At 40.8% G+C, this 22,256-nt stretch overlaps 1 protein-coding gene across 1 annotated transcript; it reads left to right on the top strand.

Annotated features, from left to right (window-relative positions):
• Nucleotides 1-6,847: 6,847 nt before the first annotated feature.
• Nucleotides 6,848-21,073, top strand: LOC119733754 (actin-interacting protein 1-like). Its single transcript, XM_038207126.1, has 3 exons — nt 6,848-7,138; nt 7,373-7,494; nt 20,957-21,073. Exons 1-3 carry the CDS (start codon nt 7,117-7,119, stop codon nt 21,056-21,058), a joined length of 246 nt encoding a protein of 81 aa, XP_038063054.1. The 5' UTR covers nt 6,848-7,116; the 3' UTR covers nt 21,059-21,073.
• Nucleotides 21,074-22,256: the final 1,183 nt, after the last annotated feature.

A 22,256-nucleotide genomic window follows, 5' to 3' on the forward strand; every position in this document is an offset into this window, starting at 1 on the left:
TAGCGCCGCGTCGCGTCGTGGACTGAGATCAGGTTTCTCCTGAAAACTGTGCAGAAGCCTGGCAAAGTGGTAGCAGCCTTGAGTGTAAAACAGTTCTCGTTTCATTTATTTAGGGTGAGTTAAAAAAAAAGAGCTGAACCCAAACCTCCAAAAATATATTTCATATTTTAAAAAAAAAAATATGTGTAGCACCAAAATCAGTATAAATGACTGGAAATCCTAGCTATTCCAGATTTTTTTTTTTTTAGATAAAAAAATACTGAAATTGCTCAGTCCGTTCATTTCTCCATGGTTCAAATAATATCACCATTTAAAACGCAATGACCCTAAATACCGCTTTCGTCAAAAAAAGAGCAATTTATTGTGCATCATTCTGACTGCTTGGAACAACGAAGAATTGACACAGAATACATGTATTGCTAGGCTGTCGTTTGCATACGACAAGCCAGCGCTTTCATCTGGCGCATGGCTTCCATGCGTCGGCGCGGCCGTTGGCACGGATCTGCATAATTCATGTTCTAGCGACGTCATACGACCTGCTCATCAACTTGGTGACGTAGGCATAAATTATGATAAGTGTACTTTCCTCCCAGTGTGATACTGACGCTACCGATTAGGTACATCGCGGGAAAAATGAACATGAATTATACGGCTGTTGTATGTACCACCAGAATGGTTAATTTGATATTGCAATAACGAGGGCAGGCCCATCGAGGGGGGGGGGGGGGGGGGGGGGGGGGGGGGATGATCCTTCCTAGCCGATCTGATCTCTGAGTCTCGGTGGCGTGAGGACATTTTCTAGCCGATCTGATCTCTGAGTCTCGGTGGCGTGAGGACATTTTAAGATCAATGACATTTGTAAAGCTGTAAAATAGTTACGATGCCATATCAATCCTAAGTAGATCTGCACAGATTCAGTTCTGAATCTGATTCAGTTCTAATTATTCGTGCACGCATAATTGCGAAAGCACAGCTAGCTCTAAATAAAAAAGTAATGTGACGTGCGTCAACGTCATATATACGTCCTATATTGTCTATAATTATACAACGGTTGAAAATATACCAAGCAAAAACGTGAGAAACAAAGTATTTTTAATAGATGCATGAGGCTATCAGCATTAAGGAACATTTAATACCAAACACGACCCCCCCCCCCCCGGAAATAAATCAACTTTATACCTCGGCAGAATTTGGATAATGTAACAGCCGTTGGACCCGTAACCTGGCCTGGTTGGCATCAAGTTACCAATCGATGGCGCTATTTAAGATACTTGGGAAAATGAATGCGCACAGTGTGCAGAGTGCAGTGAGGTTCACAAGTGGCCAGTCTTAAATATCTGCTGAATAGCAGAAAAGCGGTTAAAACGCCTTATTAAAATGCGTTTTATTATTTTTCTGCTTTTCTGCTACCTGAAAAGCAGATTTCAATGTCCTCCTTTTCCAGGCGGACAAAAAAGTGGCCATCATTCTGCTTTTCTGCTATCAAAAGCAGAAAAACAAATTGACCGTTTGTAACGATGCATTTTTTCTGCTTTTCTGCTATACCTGAAAACCAGATTTTGCTTAGGTAGCCGAAAACTTGTCGACCTCCATAGGACATTCAGATTTTTCGTGTTTATTAGGATTTTTCAGCTCAAAAAAATATGTTCCGGACATGCTATACATTAGTGATCACCTTCAAGAGTATCGTATATACTTTCAAATGCTGACCGATACATGTACATGGTATTATGTATTAGCAATTTTTTAACGGTCAAAAATTCGGAAGAGGCTAGTGTTTTTATGGAGAATTTACTGTGTTAAGCACAGTGTCGCGAGGGCTGTTGAGCAAAAGGTCCGCAAGTTTTTCACATGATTTTTATTCATACAGATGCGAGTAAATGCTAAAAAAAGGTAGTAAATGCAAACGCCAGTTTTTATTCATACGAACTATGGCATTAATTGTACTTTATGAAGTTTGTTACTATCAATTTTTTTGAGATTTACATGAGCCTAATGAATGCAGTATTTTTTTTCAAATGAAATTATTCATATGAATTTTTGATTCATACAGATGCGAAAAAAATAGATTCTTAAGCATTGGCCAAGTTATATTCATACGATTATATAGGTTTTCCCTGCTATTTTAAAACGTTTATCATTCAAATTCACCGTTTTAAATATTCAAATTCGTCCATCAACATCGATTTAGTGCACTGTAAATTTTCGTCTTTTGTCAGACAATTTCAAATTCAGTTCAAGCAAATTAAAACAATGAGCACACGTTTTCGTCCCGGAGTATTCGATTTCGTCTCGTCTACGCCACACCTTGTCATTTAGGAATCAAACTCGTCTATTGATTGATATAAGAGACGGATATTTGATCTATGAATGCTGCCATTCGGCAACATCTTAGACGAATTTGATGTGTAATGACGAATATTCTCGACCCGGTGACTAAGAGACTGACCAAACTTTAAAATTGAATGGTAAATGACTAAATAGGTTTTGTTAATAGCGTGTGAACAATTTCTTGGACGAAATTGAATGTTAGAGCTGGTGAATTTCAATCAAAACTGTTTTGAAATAGCCGGGAAAACCTCGTATCATTTGCACTTTGCGAAGTTTGTTAAAATTAATTTTCGTGATTAACACTAATAAATACAGTAATTTTTGAGCAGAATTTTGTGCTTTTATATTTTCCAGGTAGTTAACGCTTAAAGTGACATTTGCACTTTATGAAGTTTGTTAATATTAATTTTTCGCGATTAACATTAATAAATGCAGTAATTTTAAATGCTATCGCATTGGTAATAAATGCGAAGCCAGTTTTATTCATACGAACTATGGTATTATTTAGTTAATTGCTGAAGTTTGTTATTATTATTTTTTTTGCGAGTAACATTACAAAGTGCTGTAATTTTTGCGTAGTATAATGTGCTTTTATACTTTGGAGGTAGTAAATAAACGCATTCATGTAGCAAAAGCTAAAAGGCAAAAAGGAATTAGTTTTAGCAAATGGGTTTTAGTAAAAGCGTTCCTTTCATTGTCATTCATATTGATGCGAGTAAATGCTTAAAAATTGGTAGTAAAAGCAAATGCCATGTTTTATTCAGACGAACATATGGCATCATTTGCATTTGGGCATCATTTGCAAGTTAGCGCATGATTATTGGCTTTATCAAGGTTGTCCCAACCAAGCATTGAAAATGACATGTGCATATTTGAATTTTGGAGCATTTACTCCTTTTTATTCGCACGAAACCAAGTGAACGATTATAAAATTATTTCTTTATTTCTGGTAATGAAACAAAGGATTCCTCAACAGTGCATGCCACACGTACTGTAGCTTGAAGAAACCTGAAGAAACCTATGTGGAGAGAAGAAAGTGAGAGAAAATTAAAATTTTCGGGTGGGAGAAAACCCCTAAAGAATATTCTGGGAAACCGCGCCCACGACTGTTCTATCAATTTGCCTAGCCCCACCCCAAGATACAAGTTGACCAAACACCTTCAATTCTGTATAATTAATATTAAATAGAGAACATGCAATTCCTAATAAGGCAAGAAAACCTGTAAGGTAGCTGTAAGATTGGAATGTCCATTTACTGTATACAATCCCAGTAGGATCTAGAAATCAGAGAGAGAGCGTCACAGCCAACCGAATAAATCACATCGGCTCAAGTACAACTTCGTCTCTTACTGTCTTCCTTGTCTATATAACTTCACGGGTTATACTATCAAGAGAAAGTTCATATGTAGCCATTTCATATTCAACCTCCGGTGACCTTACGAGAGGTCATGAGTGACCTTTGTAAAACCATAGCCTATCTATGGATACTAATAAGATTAACACAATTCGTCACCGTTTTCACGAACAGCCACATACTATATATATTATGTTGATTTTGAAGTAAAGTGTTTTCGAGATAATCACAAAAGAAGTTTCTCATATTTTAAAACTGCAAGAAATACTACTTTGCAACAACTTTGTGCAGCAAGGAAACCATCACACGATTCTACGTGAGCTGAAGTTTTACATAAACCCGGTAATAAGACTTAATAAAGCAGTTAATTAGTGGAAATTAATTAGTAAAGATATGTGGCTCTTCGTGAAAACGCAAATTCACGTTTCCGACGTATTGGCCCTTTCTGTTCAACGTGTATTTCCATAGGCGCGCGTGAGTACGCGCTTGCGCCTGAGAATGTAACAAAGATATGTGGCACTTCGTGAAAACGCAAATCTCATTTGACCTACTTTTACGTATTTCCGTGCAATGAGTTTTGTACGCGTTCAAAGGGCCAAAATGTATGTGGCTCTTCGTGAAAACGCAAAATGCAGTTATCGAGATTTCTGCCCCTTGCAACATTAATGTAACTTAGAAATTAATGATGTTTTGCTTACAGAAACATGTCAAAATGGTTAAGTACATTGTTTTAATGCGAAATATTGAAAAAAATCAAAATCGAAAAAAATTGTAATTTTGGACATATGTGGCTCTTCGTGAAAACGGTGACGAATTGTAAATGCCACTTTTTATGGCCTAAGTCTAAAACTTAAATCTTTGTGCCATGAAAAGTATTTTCAGATGTGGGGACATCATATTTGACGTAGTGATACCCTTGGAGAGGTCAATGGACTCTGTATATCTTAGCTGCTATATTTATTCGTCGAAACACCAGTTTTTGTGACATAAGCCTCCATAGTGCCAAAGAACGGTATTGCACCTATTAGTTTAGTCATGTCATGAATCAGACCCTACAAACAATTTTGAGGTGACCTCTGACCTCATTTCTCCTTGTTTTATTGGTAGATGCGATATGATGAGATTGGAATAGAAATCTGTGGATTTGTGGGAAAAATGTAAATATTTCAAGTAATAGTCACTCTTGTGTACTTACTACACCCTGCTGTATCCAGTCATCAGAGGTCAATTTTGAAAATTTCCCGCGTTTGATCGTTATATTTACATTGAATGAAAACTATACATAGACTTAGGTCACAGGAAATTGATGTTTTCAAGAACAATAGGTATAAATAGAGTATTCAAAGGTCAGTGACCCCTCAAATGTTACCAGGGGTCAGCTATGAAATGCCTTCATATCTGAAATTTGTTGTCATGGTATGAAGACTTCCGTATGCCAAGTAACATGCTTTAATCACAAAATGCACAATTTTGTCCCTGGCCGTATGCCGTACCACAAGCATCATCCTGGCCTAGCGACATGTATGGAGTACCGACCACTGATCTCTATATAAAGACTGGATAGCTGATATGCATACAACATTCACACAGTAGACTTTGCATATTGACCAATTCGCCCCCGGTCTCACGAAGATGGCCGCCTATAATAGACCGCTTGCAGACGCGTTCGATAATCGACGCGCGAAGGCGCGCGAAGGCGCGCGACGCCATGTTGTGGGACAAGCGCATATCTATCCATGCACATTTTGTCCCACAACATGGCGTCGCGCACCTTCGCGCGTCAATTATCGAACGCGTCTGCAAGCGGTCTATACGAACGTTCTACGCGTATATACGCGAATATACGCGCGCGTTGTATCAACAGTTGACGCGCATTTTAGTCACGTACACATATTATGATGTTCTAAAAAGGGACACATTTCCGTAGTGATTATTATTTCAAAAACGCCGAAAAAGTGATTTGCGGCATTATAAAAGTAACCACGACGTTAGAAAAATTGTAGTAAACCTTGGTCAGTTGGTCAGTGGTGGTGGTCAAAATATAAGTCAACTGAACCGCGACGTTACAAAAGAAATCATGCTGTCTATAAAGACGGCAACTTGTCCTTTGTAGATCACCAGCCGGTCTCACCAATATGGCGTCAAATGCATTCATTGTGCGGCTCTTTATTAGCTATCCAGTCTTTATATAGAGATCAGTGGTACCGACGCGCACAAAATGTGTGTGAAACACATAAGCGCGTGACTCAGCCCATGTCATGACTGAACCAACACGCGCGCGTACCCCATTCGTTTACACTACACTTTAGAACTTCTGGTTCTAAATGACGTCACACTTCGGTACTCCATTGTCCGTTGCCTAGGGAAATCTCGGGAATTTTACAGAAAGAATTCACGTAAACGACCTACCCCCCCCCCCCGGAAAAAAATGTACATCAATTTATGGGTAATCTGATTACAAAGTATGAATTACATGATCGATTATTTTTTTCAAGAGAAAAAGGTGATCTTTTTATTTTCAACGAAAACTGTTTTTAATTTGACACCCGATGACGTCGTCATGACGTCAGAATAATCTGCACCAAGCGGGATCAGGGTCGATTATGTTCAAAATTTCAGTTCATACCATAAACTGTTTCGAAGGAAAGTTGCGCGGAATTATCGTCCGGAAAAAAGAAGGAAAACTCTAACGATTTTTAAAAGATGATCGGTTCATACCGATCACATTAAAATAATGGTTAATTCATTCCATTTCGAAAGGATGACCGGGTCGTGCCCTAGCTATCACCCAATTCGCGCGCCACAGGGTGGTGTGGCCACCTGTTTATAGATATGGACATAAGCGCGGCAGTTAACAGTTTCCATATTGTTTGTTGAATTGAATGGACTTTTTACTAATAAATTTTATGCACGCATGCGCATAAATAGACCTGGCGGCGAGACGCCAGGTGGTCCATTGAAAATGTACAGGGGTCCAAACAGTCGGGTCATTTTCTCTCAATTTGTTTAGGATTTGGCGCTTTGTTCTTTGAGAAACCCCATTAAATTGCCAGAGGCATTACTTCCTGGCCTAAGTGTGATTTGGGGGAACAAATTAAGAAAAAATGACTCAAATGTTTGGACCCCTATACATTTTCAATGGACCGCTTTGGCTTCTCGCAGCCAGGCCTGTTTATGCGCATGCGTGCATAGTTATGAATTTATTAGCAAAAAGGTCCATGCATGGCCATGGAGCCTCGAACTGAATGGAGGATAAGACAGTGGTAACAGTGTTTTGGTTCCCGCCCCATATTGCATTGTGTACAAACGTGCATATAAGCGATAGAACACGCAGGGCACCGTACACATGCCGCTTTGAGTTCTGTGGGAGAGGAACTTCGCTTCATTTTTGCTTCATTTGAGCTGGAAGGAACCGCATCCACATTGCAAATATGCCGTTCAGCTACGTGAGAAGTGAGTATATGGATAGTGATATCCAAGACCATTATCCACACAAACAACTGGTTGAGCACAGGTATCATGGTGATCTAATTGTCACGGCGTCCAATCCCATTTGTCAATTTTCTTTAAAAATACTGCAAATTTGGATCGTTGCTTACTTACAAGGTAATTTTACTCAGTGAGGAATGTGCACTATTTTTTTTTTCATTGTGAGATTTCTTACGCTGCATTGTGTTTGTTTTTCAGAGAGTTTTTTTGCCGCTCAACCCTCGACGACACGAGGTTCTCCATTTATCCTCGGTGGGGATCCAAAAGGCAAAAAATTCCTGTATGTGAACGAGAAAAATGTCTTCATCAGAGACATTGAGGTATGTACACTTTCATCATTTCATTTTAATTCTTTCTGGTAATGAAACCAAGGATTCCTCAAGTACCCTAATATAAGCACTGTAGCTCGCAAGCCTGAAGAAACCTGTGGAGGGAAGTCAATGAGAAGAAATTACAGTTTTAGAGGTGGGAGGAAAAGCCCTGAGGAATATTCTGAGGAAAACTTGCGGAATCAGGTAGGGACTGAAAACCCAATCCACATAATTGGCCCGGGCGAGATTCGAACCCGGGTCACAGCGGTGGAAGGCGAGGAAAGAACCACGCTACGCCAACCTGACTCCCCTAACATTCAACTTCCCTCGCGGAGAACCTGTTGTTTATTAATGATTGTTCTCTCTACCTTCCTCAACTTAACCCTAAGCCCCCCCCCCCCAAAAAAGTCTCCGGTTTCTGGTATGGAGCTTGCCCAAAAAGTGGTGCGGCGACGCGGCTTTTTTTTTTTTAACCTGTTTTTTTTTGCTTCAAATGTCGGCTGACGACTGCAAATGGTGCCCGACTAAACTTAATGCAAATATATGGGAGTCCAGAGAGGCCACATAAAGCTTATTCTCGATCATAACCCCCATCTAAAAACACGTTAAAATTGTGCAGCAGCAGGATTCCAGTCAAACCAGTGAGTTTGGCGGTTTTGAGACATCATCTTTTATTGAAAAAAAACTTTTTCGTTTTGCCGACGCGCATGGCTACGGCGACGCGCGCGCATACCAGAAACCGGAGACTTTTTTTTGGCCTAAAGGGGCCGGGTTATTTTTACCATCTCTCAGCCGGGGGGGGGGGGGGGGGCGGATTCCGACCCCCCCTAAGATCTAGGCCACTGAGTGACGAAAAATTTTGAAACTCGGCACATGCATAGAGCAACTCTTCCTAAACATACCCAAGATATTTCATGACTATAGGTCAAAGGGTTTTGGAATTATGGCTAATTAATTATTCATATGTACGAATGGCAATTCTGCTCTGTGTACACGACGTATATGCGAAAATTCAGTTTTCACGGCGCGTATAGCGCCGGAAATTTTTTCGCTACGCGGCAACCCGTGGTCCGATTTTTATGTTTTTGATATCAAAAGATGCGCAAAGCTCGAGGCTAAAAAGTCATAACAGCTCGGGTCGCGAAAATCATTTTTTAGAGGCTATCACGGAAAATGTTGAGGGGGGGGGGAGGGCGGATTCCGCCCCCGGCCCCTTTAGGGTTAACTCCACAAACATAACAAATGTGACTCAAACTTATATTTGAATTTCTTCGTCTAGGTATTAAGAGCTACACATCCACGCACGCTAAAATTCCTGAAAATTGTGTTTCCCGAATTTCAAATGTTGACTTGTTTCACTTGATTTTTCTATAAGGAAGGGTGAGTTTGATAACCTTCCCCGTTTAAACACGGAGTCACACCCGGGGAAGCCATAGCCTTTAGTCCAGGCTTGCCTGGTTATTATACCCGGACGTGTGGCCGCGTCGCCCCGGGTTGCTGGCACGAAACAAGACCAGTGCGAGTGGCGAAAGCAATTCGCCACTCGACTAGATCGGCAGCGCGTGCATACGCAGGGCCTTGCATGGAGGGTCACGAGCTGGAGGAAAGATACCATCGCGCGCCAAACGTGATGAACGCAACGCCGTTTACGCGCATGATGAGTGTTTATTTTAAACATTGAATGCTAATAGAATAAAAAGACATTTTCATATAATACACAGAGAATAACAAAAAGAAAACATCGTTCTCATACGTTGTTGTTTATTTCAAGCATTATCTCCGCGAACATGGATGGTTAAAATTATGTTTACTTAGTTCATTATGTGAAACAAGTAACAACAACACAGCTTCAAGTCATTTCAGAAAAAAATTATAATGACCTAAAATTTTCTCATGAAACAGAATGGTGGAGAAATGATGTTTAATTTATGTTTAAACATGTATAATATAATATTACAAAAATATATTCAAACTTACCTTTGTTCGGGGGGGGGGGGATAAGAATGCTACTTCAATTTTTAATATGATTGTGCATCTAATTTGGTTCGAACATTCGTCGATTAATAGGATTTGTTTTTTTAACATGAAATGAAATATTGGGCAAGCGAACTCTGTCAACCCTAGCCCTGTGCAAAGTTTGTTTCGAAGTTTTTACCAGTTATTGTCTTATAGGCTGCAAATTCTGGACGGAAATTTGTTGTTTTACTTGAGCAAAATTAGTTGGCTTAAAAGTTAACAGGATTATAATTTTGCAGAAAATTAAATGATTATCGTAACTGAAATTGAAAGCGGCACGGGTACGTTATTGTTTGAGCGCAGTGCGTACGTACTCGGTGCGCATTTCTAGCTTCAGACGCGTTGAGCAAGGTCGCATGCTGGAGGATACATTTAGCTCCATTGCTTTACGTTAATTTATTGCGCGTCCACGAGAGACAACAAATATGGCGGAGATTTATCGCACTGTGAATGGGCGCGTGTGGACGCGCTGCCGATCTAGTCTTTTTTTTTCTATGTTAATTTCCTGGGCTGGAATTCGGACTTAATATCCCCTTTCTAAAACTCTTCCATTTGCGACAAATCAACCCACCTTGGACATTCGTAGTTTTTGAGTAAAATCCATATATCTATTTCGTGAAAAACTTGTGGGGTACCAAAACGGTACCCCGCAAGTCGGTGGGCATTCCTTGTGGGGTACCTCCCATTGTTCCGGTACCCCACAAGGCAGTGTTTGTACACGCACACAGACATAACGCTAGGGAAGCCACGAAATGAGGTTAATCGAACGCCGCGGTGTTTTTGCCAAGGCATTCTTGAAAATTAAGGTGAAATGTTGCTTTTGATCTTGGTCTCCCCCAACTCTCCTTTCCGGCCGTTGAGGAGGTACTTAATGTGCACGGGGCCCATACACTGGGAATCTAACTATGATAGAAATTGTACCCTCGGACTTCGCAAGAATTATGTCTTGTGCTTGAAACTGGCGTGGAAAATCACGCAAAAAGGGGGTGGTTGCGAGCGTTTAGTATATGTACTCAGAAAAGGGAAATTATGTAAAATTTGAAAAATAATATTGAATTTAAGTGGAAGGGAAAGTAATTACACTGAAACAGAATCTCAGTATGCTGCTGCTACGTAGCCATCGAAATCACTTGAATCAAGGAGATATTTCTGATTTCTTCCGTGTTTAAATGCAAAATTCGGTAACGGGACAACAGTAAAGACCAGAAAAGTTGCGAAGGCCACCAAGGGAAAAATGAGGACACAATTACATTGGCAATGATGCATGGGATTAAAACTACAGAGGGACCAACAAGGCATTTTCGCCGTTCCAGTTCTGAGCAAAAGCATCTACGACTAATGAGCCTGGGTTCCAAAACCAGGAATATAATTGAGGTAACTAAGCATTGTAAACAGTGGCGAAGCAATCAATTGTGAAAGGACCCCAACGGGCGTTAATGACGTCGAAAAAAATTCAACTGAGAGAGACCCGTCATCTGTGTCAATGATTCTGCTGACGAAATCGGCTTGATCATTTTGTGCCCTGGGTATCCACTCAACATCAATCAATGCGAACTGAATTACTGAGACAAATGTTTAAAACATTGACGGCCAGATTGTTTAGGTGTGGTAATATTATTATACTTCCTGGTCGAGAGCGATCTGAGCATGGTCTGAAAATTGCTTAGGACGTGGGATGACAATAAAACCGTCGTCCAAATAGGATACCGCATGACCTCCAATGTGTAACCAATAGTTTGAGAGCTGTGGTGAATATGTATGGTGCCAACCGCCGAGGTGAGCCCAAAGGGCAAAACAGTGAATTCGAAATATGTCGACCCCGTTAATTCGACAAGTAAATCCTAAATAACGTTGAAAAACGGGGGCGATGTCGAAATGATGACAGCCCCATTTTAAGTCGAAGGACATCATGATAGCATTTGCGGAGAGAAAGTGAAAAGTTGACTCGCAATCATCCAATTTAAAGTGCTTTTTGTGTATGTACATGTATTATGAGCACTGAAGTCTGTTTATCTTCGAAGCCAATTTTGCGACGGATAAGAGTCTGGTTATTTAGGATGTATTTCTCTAAAATGCAGGAGGAGGCGCGGGTCTGCCCCCCTCTGCCCCCTCCCTATCTTTTGGTCTCCACCCCCTCAAATTCCATACAAAAATGGCAGTAGCAAAATGATCGATGGTGACGTCACATGCGAACTGTCTCACCCGAAAAAAATACTCGTGAGAAAGGGGAATTTGCACACTCTTGGGTGATATAGTGTGCATGATTGTGGGATTTTGTCAGCGTTCCTCATTGAAAATATGGTAAGAGCCCCCCCCCCCACCTCACCTATTGATTTTCGGAGGCCTAAGTGATCAGATAAAATAACCAATCTATATTTCGGCACGCTTCCCTGCAAAAAAGATCTGGATCCACCCCTGCTACCCCCCCTAAAATATAGGCTCTATAACCGCGTCTATAAGCCTCGCCGATTTATTGTTGCTGAGAAACATTTCAAGGGGTTCTTCTATGAAAGGAATTATATAACCGTTCTCAATGATGGAAATGATCATACCAGGAGCACTATCGCGCCCAGATTGAACATGTTGTTTTAACTTGCCTGTAACTGGTAATTGATCAGGCTATAAGGATATCGATTTTTGGGATGTTTGTGAACAATATACCAAGGGCGGATCCAGAACACAATTTTTTTTTGGGGGGGGGGCCAAACTTTTTTTGGACCCCCCAAAAAGTGGGTCAAAAAAATTACTTGGATTCTAGATGCTTTGTGGTGCGATCTGAGGCAATTTCTGACGACTTTAACCAATGTTTTTTTTTAGGAAAGGATGGTGGTGTACTCATTGCCTGCCTTTATTGCGATGTCACATAAAAAACAAAAAAAATGGTCTCGTTTTTTTTTGGGGGGGGGGGGCATGGCCCCCTTTGCCCCCCCCCGGATCCGCCATACCTTATGACCACCTCTACTGGGCCTTGGTATAGGCATTGTTGTGGCATTGCTAGTACTGCTGACGTCGAATGACCGTGTAGAGGAGGTTCCAAGTTGGCTAGCCTTAGGCCATGCTCTCTGCCAGAATTTCGGTATCCGGCACAATGGGTGAATGACACTTTAGGCACATAAATATATGTATAAGTTGTCATTTTGTAGCTCTCTATGTGAATCTGCATTATAGATACCGTTGAATCAAAAAGTTAAAAACAACCATTTTGTTTAAAAAGTTTACTGCGTGTTTTTGTTTACACCACTCTAGCTATGTTATGTTGGTACTTCGCTCGTACCCCCGCCCTGCAAATAGGACGCTGGGATACTCTGATGAGCTTCACATAATCTTGTGAAGGAAGTGGCCTATGACCTAGGTATAAAGCATCTGGCTGCAGTTGTTCAAGACCGCAGTTAGACAATGTGCGCAAATGCTATCCGAAATCTTCCCATAGAAATGCGCACATTCCATACCGGATGTGATTTCTGTTTCATTGCGGACCCGGGACAAAAATTTGAGCGTCGCATTAATGCAATCCGATCGTTCGTGATTCGAAACGGAGCCTGAGCAAGACGGGAATTGTAAATTTACAACACAGATAAGTTTTACAGAATTTCCTACATTATTACGCTTTTCGACGAGAAAAAACGTCTCTCAACTGGAACAAAAGAGTAATGAATCAGTCGTAATGGCCGTTTCGAACCTTGCAGAGTCATGACCTTGATGACGCGCAGGTCACTGGTCACGCAAAAACCAACGAATCAGAGTGTGAATTCATCAGAGTATCCCAGCGTCTTGTTTGCAGGGCGGGGGTACGAGCGAATGTTGGTACGTGCCTTTTGCGAGTGGGATATGTGCCGTTTGTGAGTTGGATAGAGCGATTCGCGATGTGGCGCAGAACGCACCTGTGCCTGTAGTGTAAATTCAGGACTCAATTTCAAGGCGCTGCTAAGCACACGATTTTCTGCCATCAGAAGTCAGAACCTTGTTACGATCAGTATTAATAATTGACTAATAATGTAATACCGACCAGTAATGTAATAAAATGACCAGTAATGTATCGACCAGTAATGTAATAATTTCTGCCAGTAATGAATTAATTGAAGCGACCTGTAATGTAATAACAATTGACCGATAATGTAATAACCATACATATCTTACTAATTTGGAACAGTTTGAGGAACTTGTGCTATTAATGTCTGTTTTTAGTGAGTTGGCACACTCCTCCAGTAACTGGTTTGGAACAGAGTGTTTTTTTCTCTTCCCGGACAATTTTTCTCCACAACGTACGTTATTCTTATTTGTTTCACATAATGTTAAAACCGCTTGACCTTCTCTTCCGGTATTACCAGCAGTGGAATGAAAATGAAATATATCCTTACAAACATATGGAGATTTTCCATGGGGGGTCCATGGGGTTGGGACCCCATGTACCACATGTGCTTCCCATGCAGCATGCATTTTTTCATTTTTGATTCTCCTGTCTGTTGTCGACAAGATGTCCCCTTTAAAAGTCATTAACTTTTGTTTTTTGGAAAATTTGCAATTTATAAACTGAAACTTTGAAAATAGCACAAGGAGAGAAAGATTAACACTGCAAGCCAGGCTTAAGGTATCAACCATGAGCCATTCAATTTATGAGGTCTCTCCACCGGTTCTGTCCACCGATGGTAGGGATTAACTACGTGGAGCGCTCGGATAAATTTCCATTGATTTAAATTTTTATGAGTTTCATTTCCATCCATCCCGCCCAAAGTGTAGATCCATTGATACTCCATGGATTTACCCAGCATAATTATTTGGGCTCCGTGAACAAAGAAAGCCTGCTCCAAACAACGGCCAGAAAAGGAGAGCTGGGGAGACCTGGACTGGTTTCCGGCCAATCCACTGCGTATACCGAATGATCCAAAGTTATCGGGGGCGGCAACCTCGTTTCCATGGGTACGATCTTGCTGTGCCATGTTGTTTCCCATCATGCCTTGCGCGCATCCTCGTCCCCAGTGCTTACTTTATCCAATACCAGGGTGAGAGAGCAGGTAGTGGTGGGCGCGTATTGCTCGACACCCTGGGGACGAGGTAGGCCTTGCGTGATCTTAACCCCAGAATTTGTCCAATTTAAATGTGTCAAAATATGACACATTTAAACCTCGGACTAGCTGCAGTCGATGTATATAACGCACAACGCCATCTTTAACATTTTGAAAGTTGTATTTTGAAGAATCAATCCTTTCAAACATTAGGTTTCCACGTCGCGTTATTTAGCAAGGATTTGTATTACATGTACGTACCTCTTTCGTACCTTTACAACCGAAAATACGGGTTTTTGTGGGGCAAAAAAACGAGGCCGCCATAATTCAACCTCGTCTCCAGGGTGTCCAGCAGTAGGCGCCCACTACTACCTGCTCTCTCACCCTGGTATTGGATCATTTGCACGGTGCAAGATTTTTAAACACGTATGCAAATGAGGAATAGCCTTTTTTGTATTTTTGTATGCGGCGTCTGGGGTAAAAACAGCATCAATTCGTACCGTCGCACCGTAGGTTATGGAAACACGATTTTTGGGGGGAAGTTAAAATGTTAAGATCTTGCCCGCCAATATGCAGTATCACATTTTATGTTAATATAAGCAAACTGGACAGGAAAGGAGTGTTTTGAGAATGGACGTTTACAATGATCGTAATGCACGTTATCGTACAACACGTAAATGCACGTTGGAAATAACAACACCAACTACGCGATATAAATCCATTACTAGCAAATTGCAATATCGAATCAGGATATAGGAAGAAAGTTTACTATCCAGGGCTTACTATTGGAAACGAGGTTGGAAATAAAGTAATCACTGGGGACGAGGTTGGCCATAATCCATATCGTACAGGCATTACGCAGTTTGAAACAAAAGTTCGTATAAGTGACAGGACGTGCAAAGCACGCGAGAGCATTATAGGCGTGCCGTCTTCGAAATGCGCGCGCTGAATAGCCAGTCAGCGTCGTTTACGTGTTCATCACGGCAGGCTATAGATATAGATCACGACCAGGGGTTTGCGAAGGAACGCGCACGCGCCCATGGAGCATACCAGCATACCAGCAAACAGCATACCAGAAAGAATAATTTCAAAGGGAGTTTAGTATCTTTCAACCAAGTATTTTTTCAACAATAATTACGTCAATTACTTTTTGAATAGCTGCAAACGATTAACTGTAGCTTTAAGCAGTTTGTCATCTTGCAAGGAAGCATTCGACACACTGTTATACAATCTACCCCAGTCAAAGACCCAAACGAAAACGACAAGTGTTTTAATAGAAGGAACGGGGACGTTCTAATGAAAGCAATGATATTATGGGTCCATAGTCGTTATATTGGCAATGCGGCGCTATTTGGGAAAATTCCTGTACGAAGTGCAATTTATCACTCGGGCTGCCAAAGCTTTTCTATTAACAGTAACAACTAGTTTTACAAACCCATTAAAAATATGGGTGAATATCAACACGTTAAATACTAAGGCTATTGACTAATCACAGTTTAGAAATTACAATAATATCCGTAAGGTACTCGCGTACGGCTTATAGAAATGTGTTTGAGGACAAACACCGATGAGCTGTTTCGACCGTTTTAGCAATAACTGCCATAAAGGAGTTTCCTTCACGTCGAATGAGCCTGTACATGAGTATTCTATATATGGTGGTCTAAATGTCGATCCAATGTAAACAAAAGCATTTTTTCATGACGTCATGGTGACGTCGCACATTAAAAAACCTCTGTATCTATCAACGATCTAACAAATCTTTTGCAAAAAGAATTTTGAATTTACCACGTTCCGTTGATGAGATATGAATAAAAGGTCCAAAATATGAATAATTCATATAAAATCGCATGATGACGTCATCGTGACTCCACTGCATTTTTTTTGTCTATAACACTTCCCGGAATACCTGCATATCGAGTTTAAACCCGATCGGACCTCCGTTTTTGTAGATATAGGGACTTAAACTATGCAAGTTTAGGATGACGTCACTTGACACGTGATGGCGTCATGATGATGTCATAATTCCACCTGATCTTCAGATGGTATTTCTAGTGTGTGCCAGGTTTGAAGTCAATCGGATTTGAAAAAAAGTCCCAAAGTCCTGTGTAGAACGAAACACGTGTTATCCTACGGGGAAAAAAGTGGGGGGAGTGGAAAAAAATAACAAAAACAAGAGCTGTTTCGGTGTGTACACCAAAACAGCTAATGAGCAGCGCGCACGTGGGTGGTTGGAAATGACACTTAATCTTCAATAATCCTACATCGAGGCCAAGCCAGGCGTATTTTGTTCTCTACACGTGTATACTTCGTGCACTGTTCAGAAATAAACTCACTCTGTGGGGGAAATACTTGCATATATAGACTTTTCTGAAAACGTACCCGCCCCGTGTAAACTGCCGAAACGTGGCAGCTATTAAGTGAGGTTCGAACTACACTTTAAATCCCACTGTGGTTGACTTGCCTTTTGACGGTGGCGTAAATCCGAGTCGGCGAATGAAGAAAGGGAGGGGGTGACCAAAGATCCTAATATTGCCCTGTCGCGGAAATACGACAGGGAATGGGGGGACTTGTCAACACATGACACTAGGGGCGAGAATTATTGTCTGGAAAACAAGAAAAAAATTATCAGAACGCGTACGCTTTCAAGCAGTGGTCGGGTTGGGTCCGACCATTCAAATCACTCGCACAAAATCCAAAGTTCCTCAAAAACATTCCAAAGCAGTAAGAAACATAATTATGCTCATTAATATTACTGGTTAATTAATTATTGTTTTACTGGTCGATTTTCTGCACTGGTCAATTTTTTTAATTACATTACTACTGTTCGCTTCTTTTGTCACTTTACTGACAGAAATATGCTTTACTGGTCGATATTACATTACTGGTCGATTTTTATCACATTACTGGTCGCTTTATGTTATTGGTTAATTATTACAATACTGGTCGTAACCAGCCTCCGTCTATTTCATGGAGTCCGTAAGCATGAGCACAGCAAACGCTTACTTCATAGGAAAAAAAGCTTAGTGACGTCACAATAGAATCTCAATGCAGCACATCCACGCCGAAGCAGCGCCGTGATATTGGACCCATGACTCTATGAAATACAGACTCATTGGTAGTATGGGGCCGTATCATAAGTCCGACGCCTCATAGGTCCGACGCCTCATAAGTCCAAAATTTCGGACTTATGAGGCGGCGGACTTAAGCGGCGTCGGACCTATGGGGCGGAATAAATAAATCTTATGCCTCATAAGTCCGACGCTTCATAAATCCGATGCCTGATAAGTCCAAAATTTCGGACCTATGAGGCGTCGGACCTATGAGGCGTCGGACCTATGAGGCGCCGGACTTATGAGCGGACCCCGGTAGTATTGCGCATACCTAAGTGAATATTGTAACCGTCTAACCAATAAACGAGTAAAAGGGACCAGATTACTCCTGTAGGAGTCAGCATTTCATTGGAAAAGTATAGGTTTTCCCGACCAATTTCGAGAAATGTTCATTCACTTCTGAAAATCGGTCATTCATTTTTGTCTGAATTTGAATGCACGTCTTTAATCCCATTCAATTCAACAAAAATTCAATCGTTTTCATTGCCTGTGCATTCGGTTTTGAGAAACAGACGGCCAATTACGTTAAACGTGCATTCATTTACGCAAGCATTCTAAATTGATTGCAGGTACAGCTAATTTGATTGACTGTTAATGAAAAAGAAACCCCTAGTTGTGTCTAGTGCCAATGGCATTAAACTAATAGTGAAATAGAATGGCAAATGTTTGAAATCGCCGTCTAAAAGCGAACAAGAAGTTTTGTAATCGTATCCGAATGAAAATAAACGAAAGGTGCTGCTCGATCACTTAATTGATCGAACTGAAATGGAATCGAATGCTCTGGTAGCAAAAATATAGGTTTTCTCGGTCAATTTCGGCAAATGAGCAGCCAATTTAACCACTACGCTATTCTATTTCGCGCGAAATCAAATGCTACTGAAAAGGGTCATTCGATTTCGTTTTATGACCAGTCAAATGTACTGTTGCGTCATTCGATTTAAGAAAAATAATCATGCAATTTAACAATTCAACAAAGCAGCATTCAAATTCGCAGGAGCTTTTTGAGGCGTGTGTTTAGTCATTCAAATTCATTTTTGGGCAGTCATTTCTGGAATTTGTGCAATCTAAGAAACGCTTCTTTAAATTTTTGTTTCCTTAAGAATGTTGAAGGCATAAATACGGTTCACTTTTTGGCACTTGAGTCACTTTGCCGATGTACTTCGAAGACGAGCTTTCGCTACAGTTTTACACGCATATTTCTAGAAATGGCAGCTCGTGGTCGCTACGCTAGAGTGGCCCAGGTAGATCGAGAAAGGTTGACTGAGGCCTTCGAGGGAAACGAGCAAGACTACCTTCAGCTTGCGGTCAATTTGAACATCAACAAGTCCACAGCCAGATCAATTGTTGCAACATATTTGAGGACTGGAAGGCAAGAGACGCTGGCAAGAGGAGGAGCAACCCACAGCAAGATGGATGATGACATGCGAAACCATCTGCAAGGCATCCTTGACGCTAATTCCGTCTTGACACTTCAACAAATGAAGGCTAGTTTGAGTGAGCATCTGCCAGAGAAGCCCCAGGTTTCTACTGCCACCATAGCCAGGGCCTTGGATGGGATGATGATTACACTGAAACTAGTGGAGGACGTCCCTGATGCAAGAAATTCCCCTGAAGTTCTTGATCAACGCGTCCAGTATGGTGAGTGGTTCCTGCAGCATGGTGTTCTGGCGCATCTAGTCTTCATTGACGAGACAGGTTATAACGTCTGGACTCGACGCTCCCAGGGTACAGCTCCACGAGGGATCGCTGCAAGACGAGTCGTCGACAGACAACGAGGGAGAAATTGCAATGTCACCTTCGCTGTTTCTAGTGAAGTAGGCTTGGTGCACCACCGAATCGCATTCGAAACTGTAACGCGAGAGAGATTTGAGTAGTTTCTTGCGGACACAATTCAAGAGTGTGATGCAGTTTTCCCAGACGACGAACCCGTTTACCTCATATATGACAATGCGAGGCCTCACGTGCGAGCCCAACTCCCTGAAGGTGCCAACCCAATGATCCAGCTGAAGCGCCTCCCTCCCTACTCCCCATTCCTGAACAGCACGGGGATGGCACACTCTGCATTCAAGGCTGCAGTTAAACGCATCCTTGGGTTACCTGAGTGGCAACAACGTGTCGGAGACAGACAGGCTGCCCAGCAAGCAGGAATGAACATGCAGCAGTGGAGGTGCGATCTCCTTCAACAAGCAGCCATCCAGAGCGTTGATGTCATCACCCAAGTGAAGTGCATGCAGTGGTACAACCATACCCAAACATATATGCCAAGATGTCTGGCACGCCAGCAGATTGACGGTTGAGGAAAAAACAACATAAACAATAAAAAACCAGGAAAAACATAAAGAAACACCCCATTTAAACACAATACAAAATTAGGTCTTGGTCAGTTAACCACTAAAGATCACCCCCCCCAAAAAAAAAAGAATGAAGAAGAAAACAAAGAAGAAGAAAAAACCTTATTGGCCCCATGTAAAGTCTACTGGAAGCATAAATAAAGAAAACAAGGTTTGCCTGAATTAAAGTGAAGATACGAAACAGTTGCCTAGTACAGTTTATCTGTTTATTCGTATTTCTTTAGTCGTACTTATTTGAATTTTCTTTAAGCGACATTAATTGCCTCTTTACGAAATTTAAAAAAAATGAAATCAGTAAAATCTCCAGTCGAACCAGCTTTGCTCAATTGAATGATGATTGTGTGTCACGAAAAAGAATGACGATATGCTATATTGAACACAGTGCTAAAGGAATTTGAATACCTCAAAACGAAATTGAATGGCCAAATTCTGAATTTGAAACGCAGTAACAACTGGAGAGGCAAAATAGCTTCAATTCGAACGCACGAAAATTAAATTGGCTGCTCATTTGCCGAAATTGACCGAGAAAACCTATAAAACTCGTGTTTAGAGCGATTCTGAAATTCAGTCGAAAATGAACGACCGATTTTCAGAAGTGAATGAACATTTTAGGAAATTGGCCGGGAAAACCTATATTTAAGCCAGCCTGCCGGTGTTTTATCGATTATTTAAAACCACCCAAGCGACGGACTCTCGACCAGTAGGAATGGGTAAACTGTCTTTCATTTGGTACCTATAAAACCAATGACAATGGGTTGTAGTTAATTGTTGTAAATCAAAGAAAATGGTTGTATTAAGGCAAATGGTGTATATTAAAAGATATGGTAACAGCGTAGGCAAAGATTAAAATCAACTTAAGAAATAACGTGTACTACCGACCAAATGCATTTTTGCATTTTTTGTCCAATTGACCGCGAATTCCGCTGACTAATGTTGAAGTTTGTGTCATGTTTACTTCTTGATTGATTTGCGATTCATTTCTCTGTATCAGAATCCTGCAATATGCGACATGTATTGCGTGCACGAAATAATTCTGACCGTAGCCAAGTATGCTCCCAGTGGTAACTACATAGCATCTGCAGGTACGTGTTGAGCATGTTTGGGTTTGTACAAGAAGCTGCTACGCTGAAAATACAAATATATTGTGTACATAGAGCTATATTAAATTAATATAGCTCTATGATTGTGTAGCATTGCAGTTGAATATCTTGTTAAGAGTTGACATTTATTATGTATGAAAAGTATTTTGAATTTGGCAATGGTTGTTTGAGATATCGCTATAATACACGAGGTAACGGGCAACTGTCTTGTTTTGGCAACAATAGGGTTTCAAGTATTCCTACTTTACCTACTGTCACCACCCCAGAATTTGGTTAATTTATATCTTTAATATATAAGAGGAATGGCAACCCCGGATCCTATGGACACACCAACAGACCAAATGAAAGACGGGAATAAAACAACTTCTTACTTTCTTCAATTATATTTTAAAAAACAAAACTTCACAACTTCTTCTTTACATATATACAGCACATATCTTACAATTCAATTCCTCTAAGTTCACTAGAAGTCGATAAAACTCTTATTTTCAGTTCAGTTCACTTCAACTCGAAATTATTATTTCCAACAATTATCAAATGGTTAAATGCTTGGTTTCTCTCCCGTGTATTCTTATTTGTTTACAAACTAATTTCAATTACATTAAGAATTTACTTTTCTGAGGTACGCTAAAGTTTTCCAAACTGCACCGGTTATACTTATTTCGTGTGACTCACAGATTTAATCAAACTTATTTTTGATACTCTCCAAACTGATGTTGAGCCACAAGTTGCCCACTAGGTTGCAGGACTGGTCTGCATACACGCTACATCAGTACCATGCTTCAAAGCCTTGTCTACGGCTGCTGCTAGTCAATGGTAGACTCCTCTCCAGTCGGTGTTACTGCCGACGGATCACTCAATATCGAATAAAGAGGCCATCTAAAATAAATATAAGATCCAAAACCTTTAAGGTTTTCTCGTAATACATAAACTTAAACATCCCTACCATCTCTACATGATCTGATTTGCTTTCCAAATCCTCAAGAAATATCTCATGTATACTCATAAAATCCTTACTTCGAAATTCTCAATCATAATAGCTGACTTTTCCGTTATCAAACTCTTTAATCCTAATTCTCATGTTCAAACAAATTCTTAACGTCAAATTCAAGATTTGTCGTTAATGATCAAAATTCTATATTTCTACGATCTTTGACTTTTTTTGGTCGTTTCAAAATCATGCTATAACAG

This window comes from Patiria miniata, unplaced genomic scaffold (genome assembly GCF_015706575.1).
Source record: "Patiria miniata isolate m_02_andy unplaced genomic scaffold, ASM1570657v1 HiC_scaffold_10, whole genome shotgun sequence".
Lineage (NCBI taxonomy): Eukaryota > Metazoa > Echinodermata > Asteroidea > Valvatida > Asterinidae > Patiria > Patiria miniata.

Excerpts from the sequence above, each read along its gene's own strand:
- LOC119733754 (XM_038207126.1), top strand. The coding sequence starts at position 7,117 with ATGCCGTTCAGCTACGTGAGAA. Across the intron at positions 7,139-7,372 it reads GCCGTTCAGCTACGTGAGAA|AGAGTTTTTTTGCCGCTCAA; the intron begins GTGAGTATATGG and ends TTTGTTTTTCAG. Across the intron at positions 7,495-20,956 it reads TCTTCATCAGAGACATTGAG|AATCCTGCAATATGCGACAT; the intron begins GTATGTACACTT and ends TCTCTGTATCAG.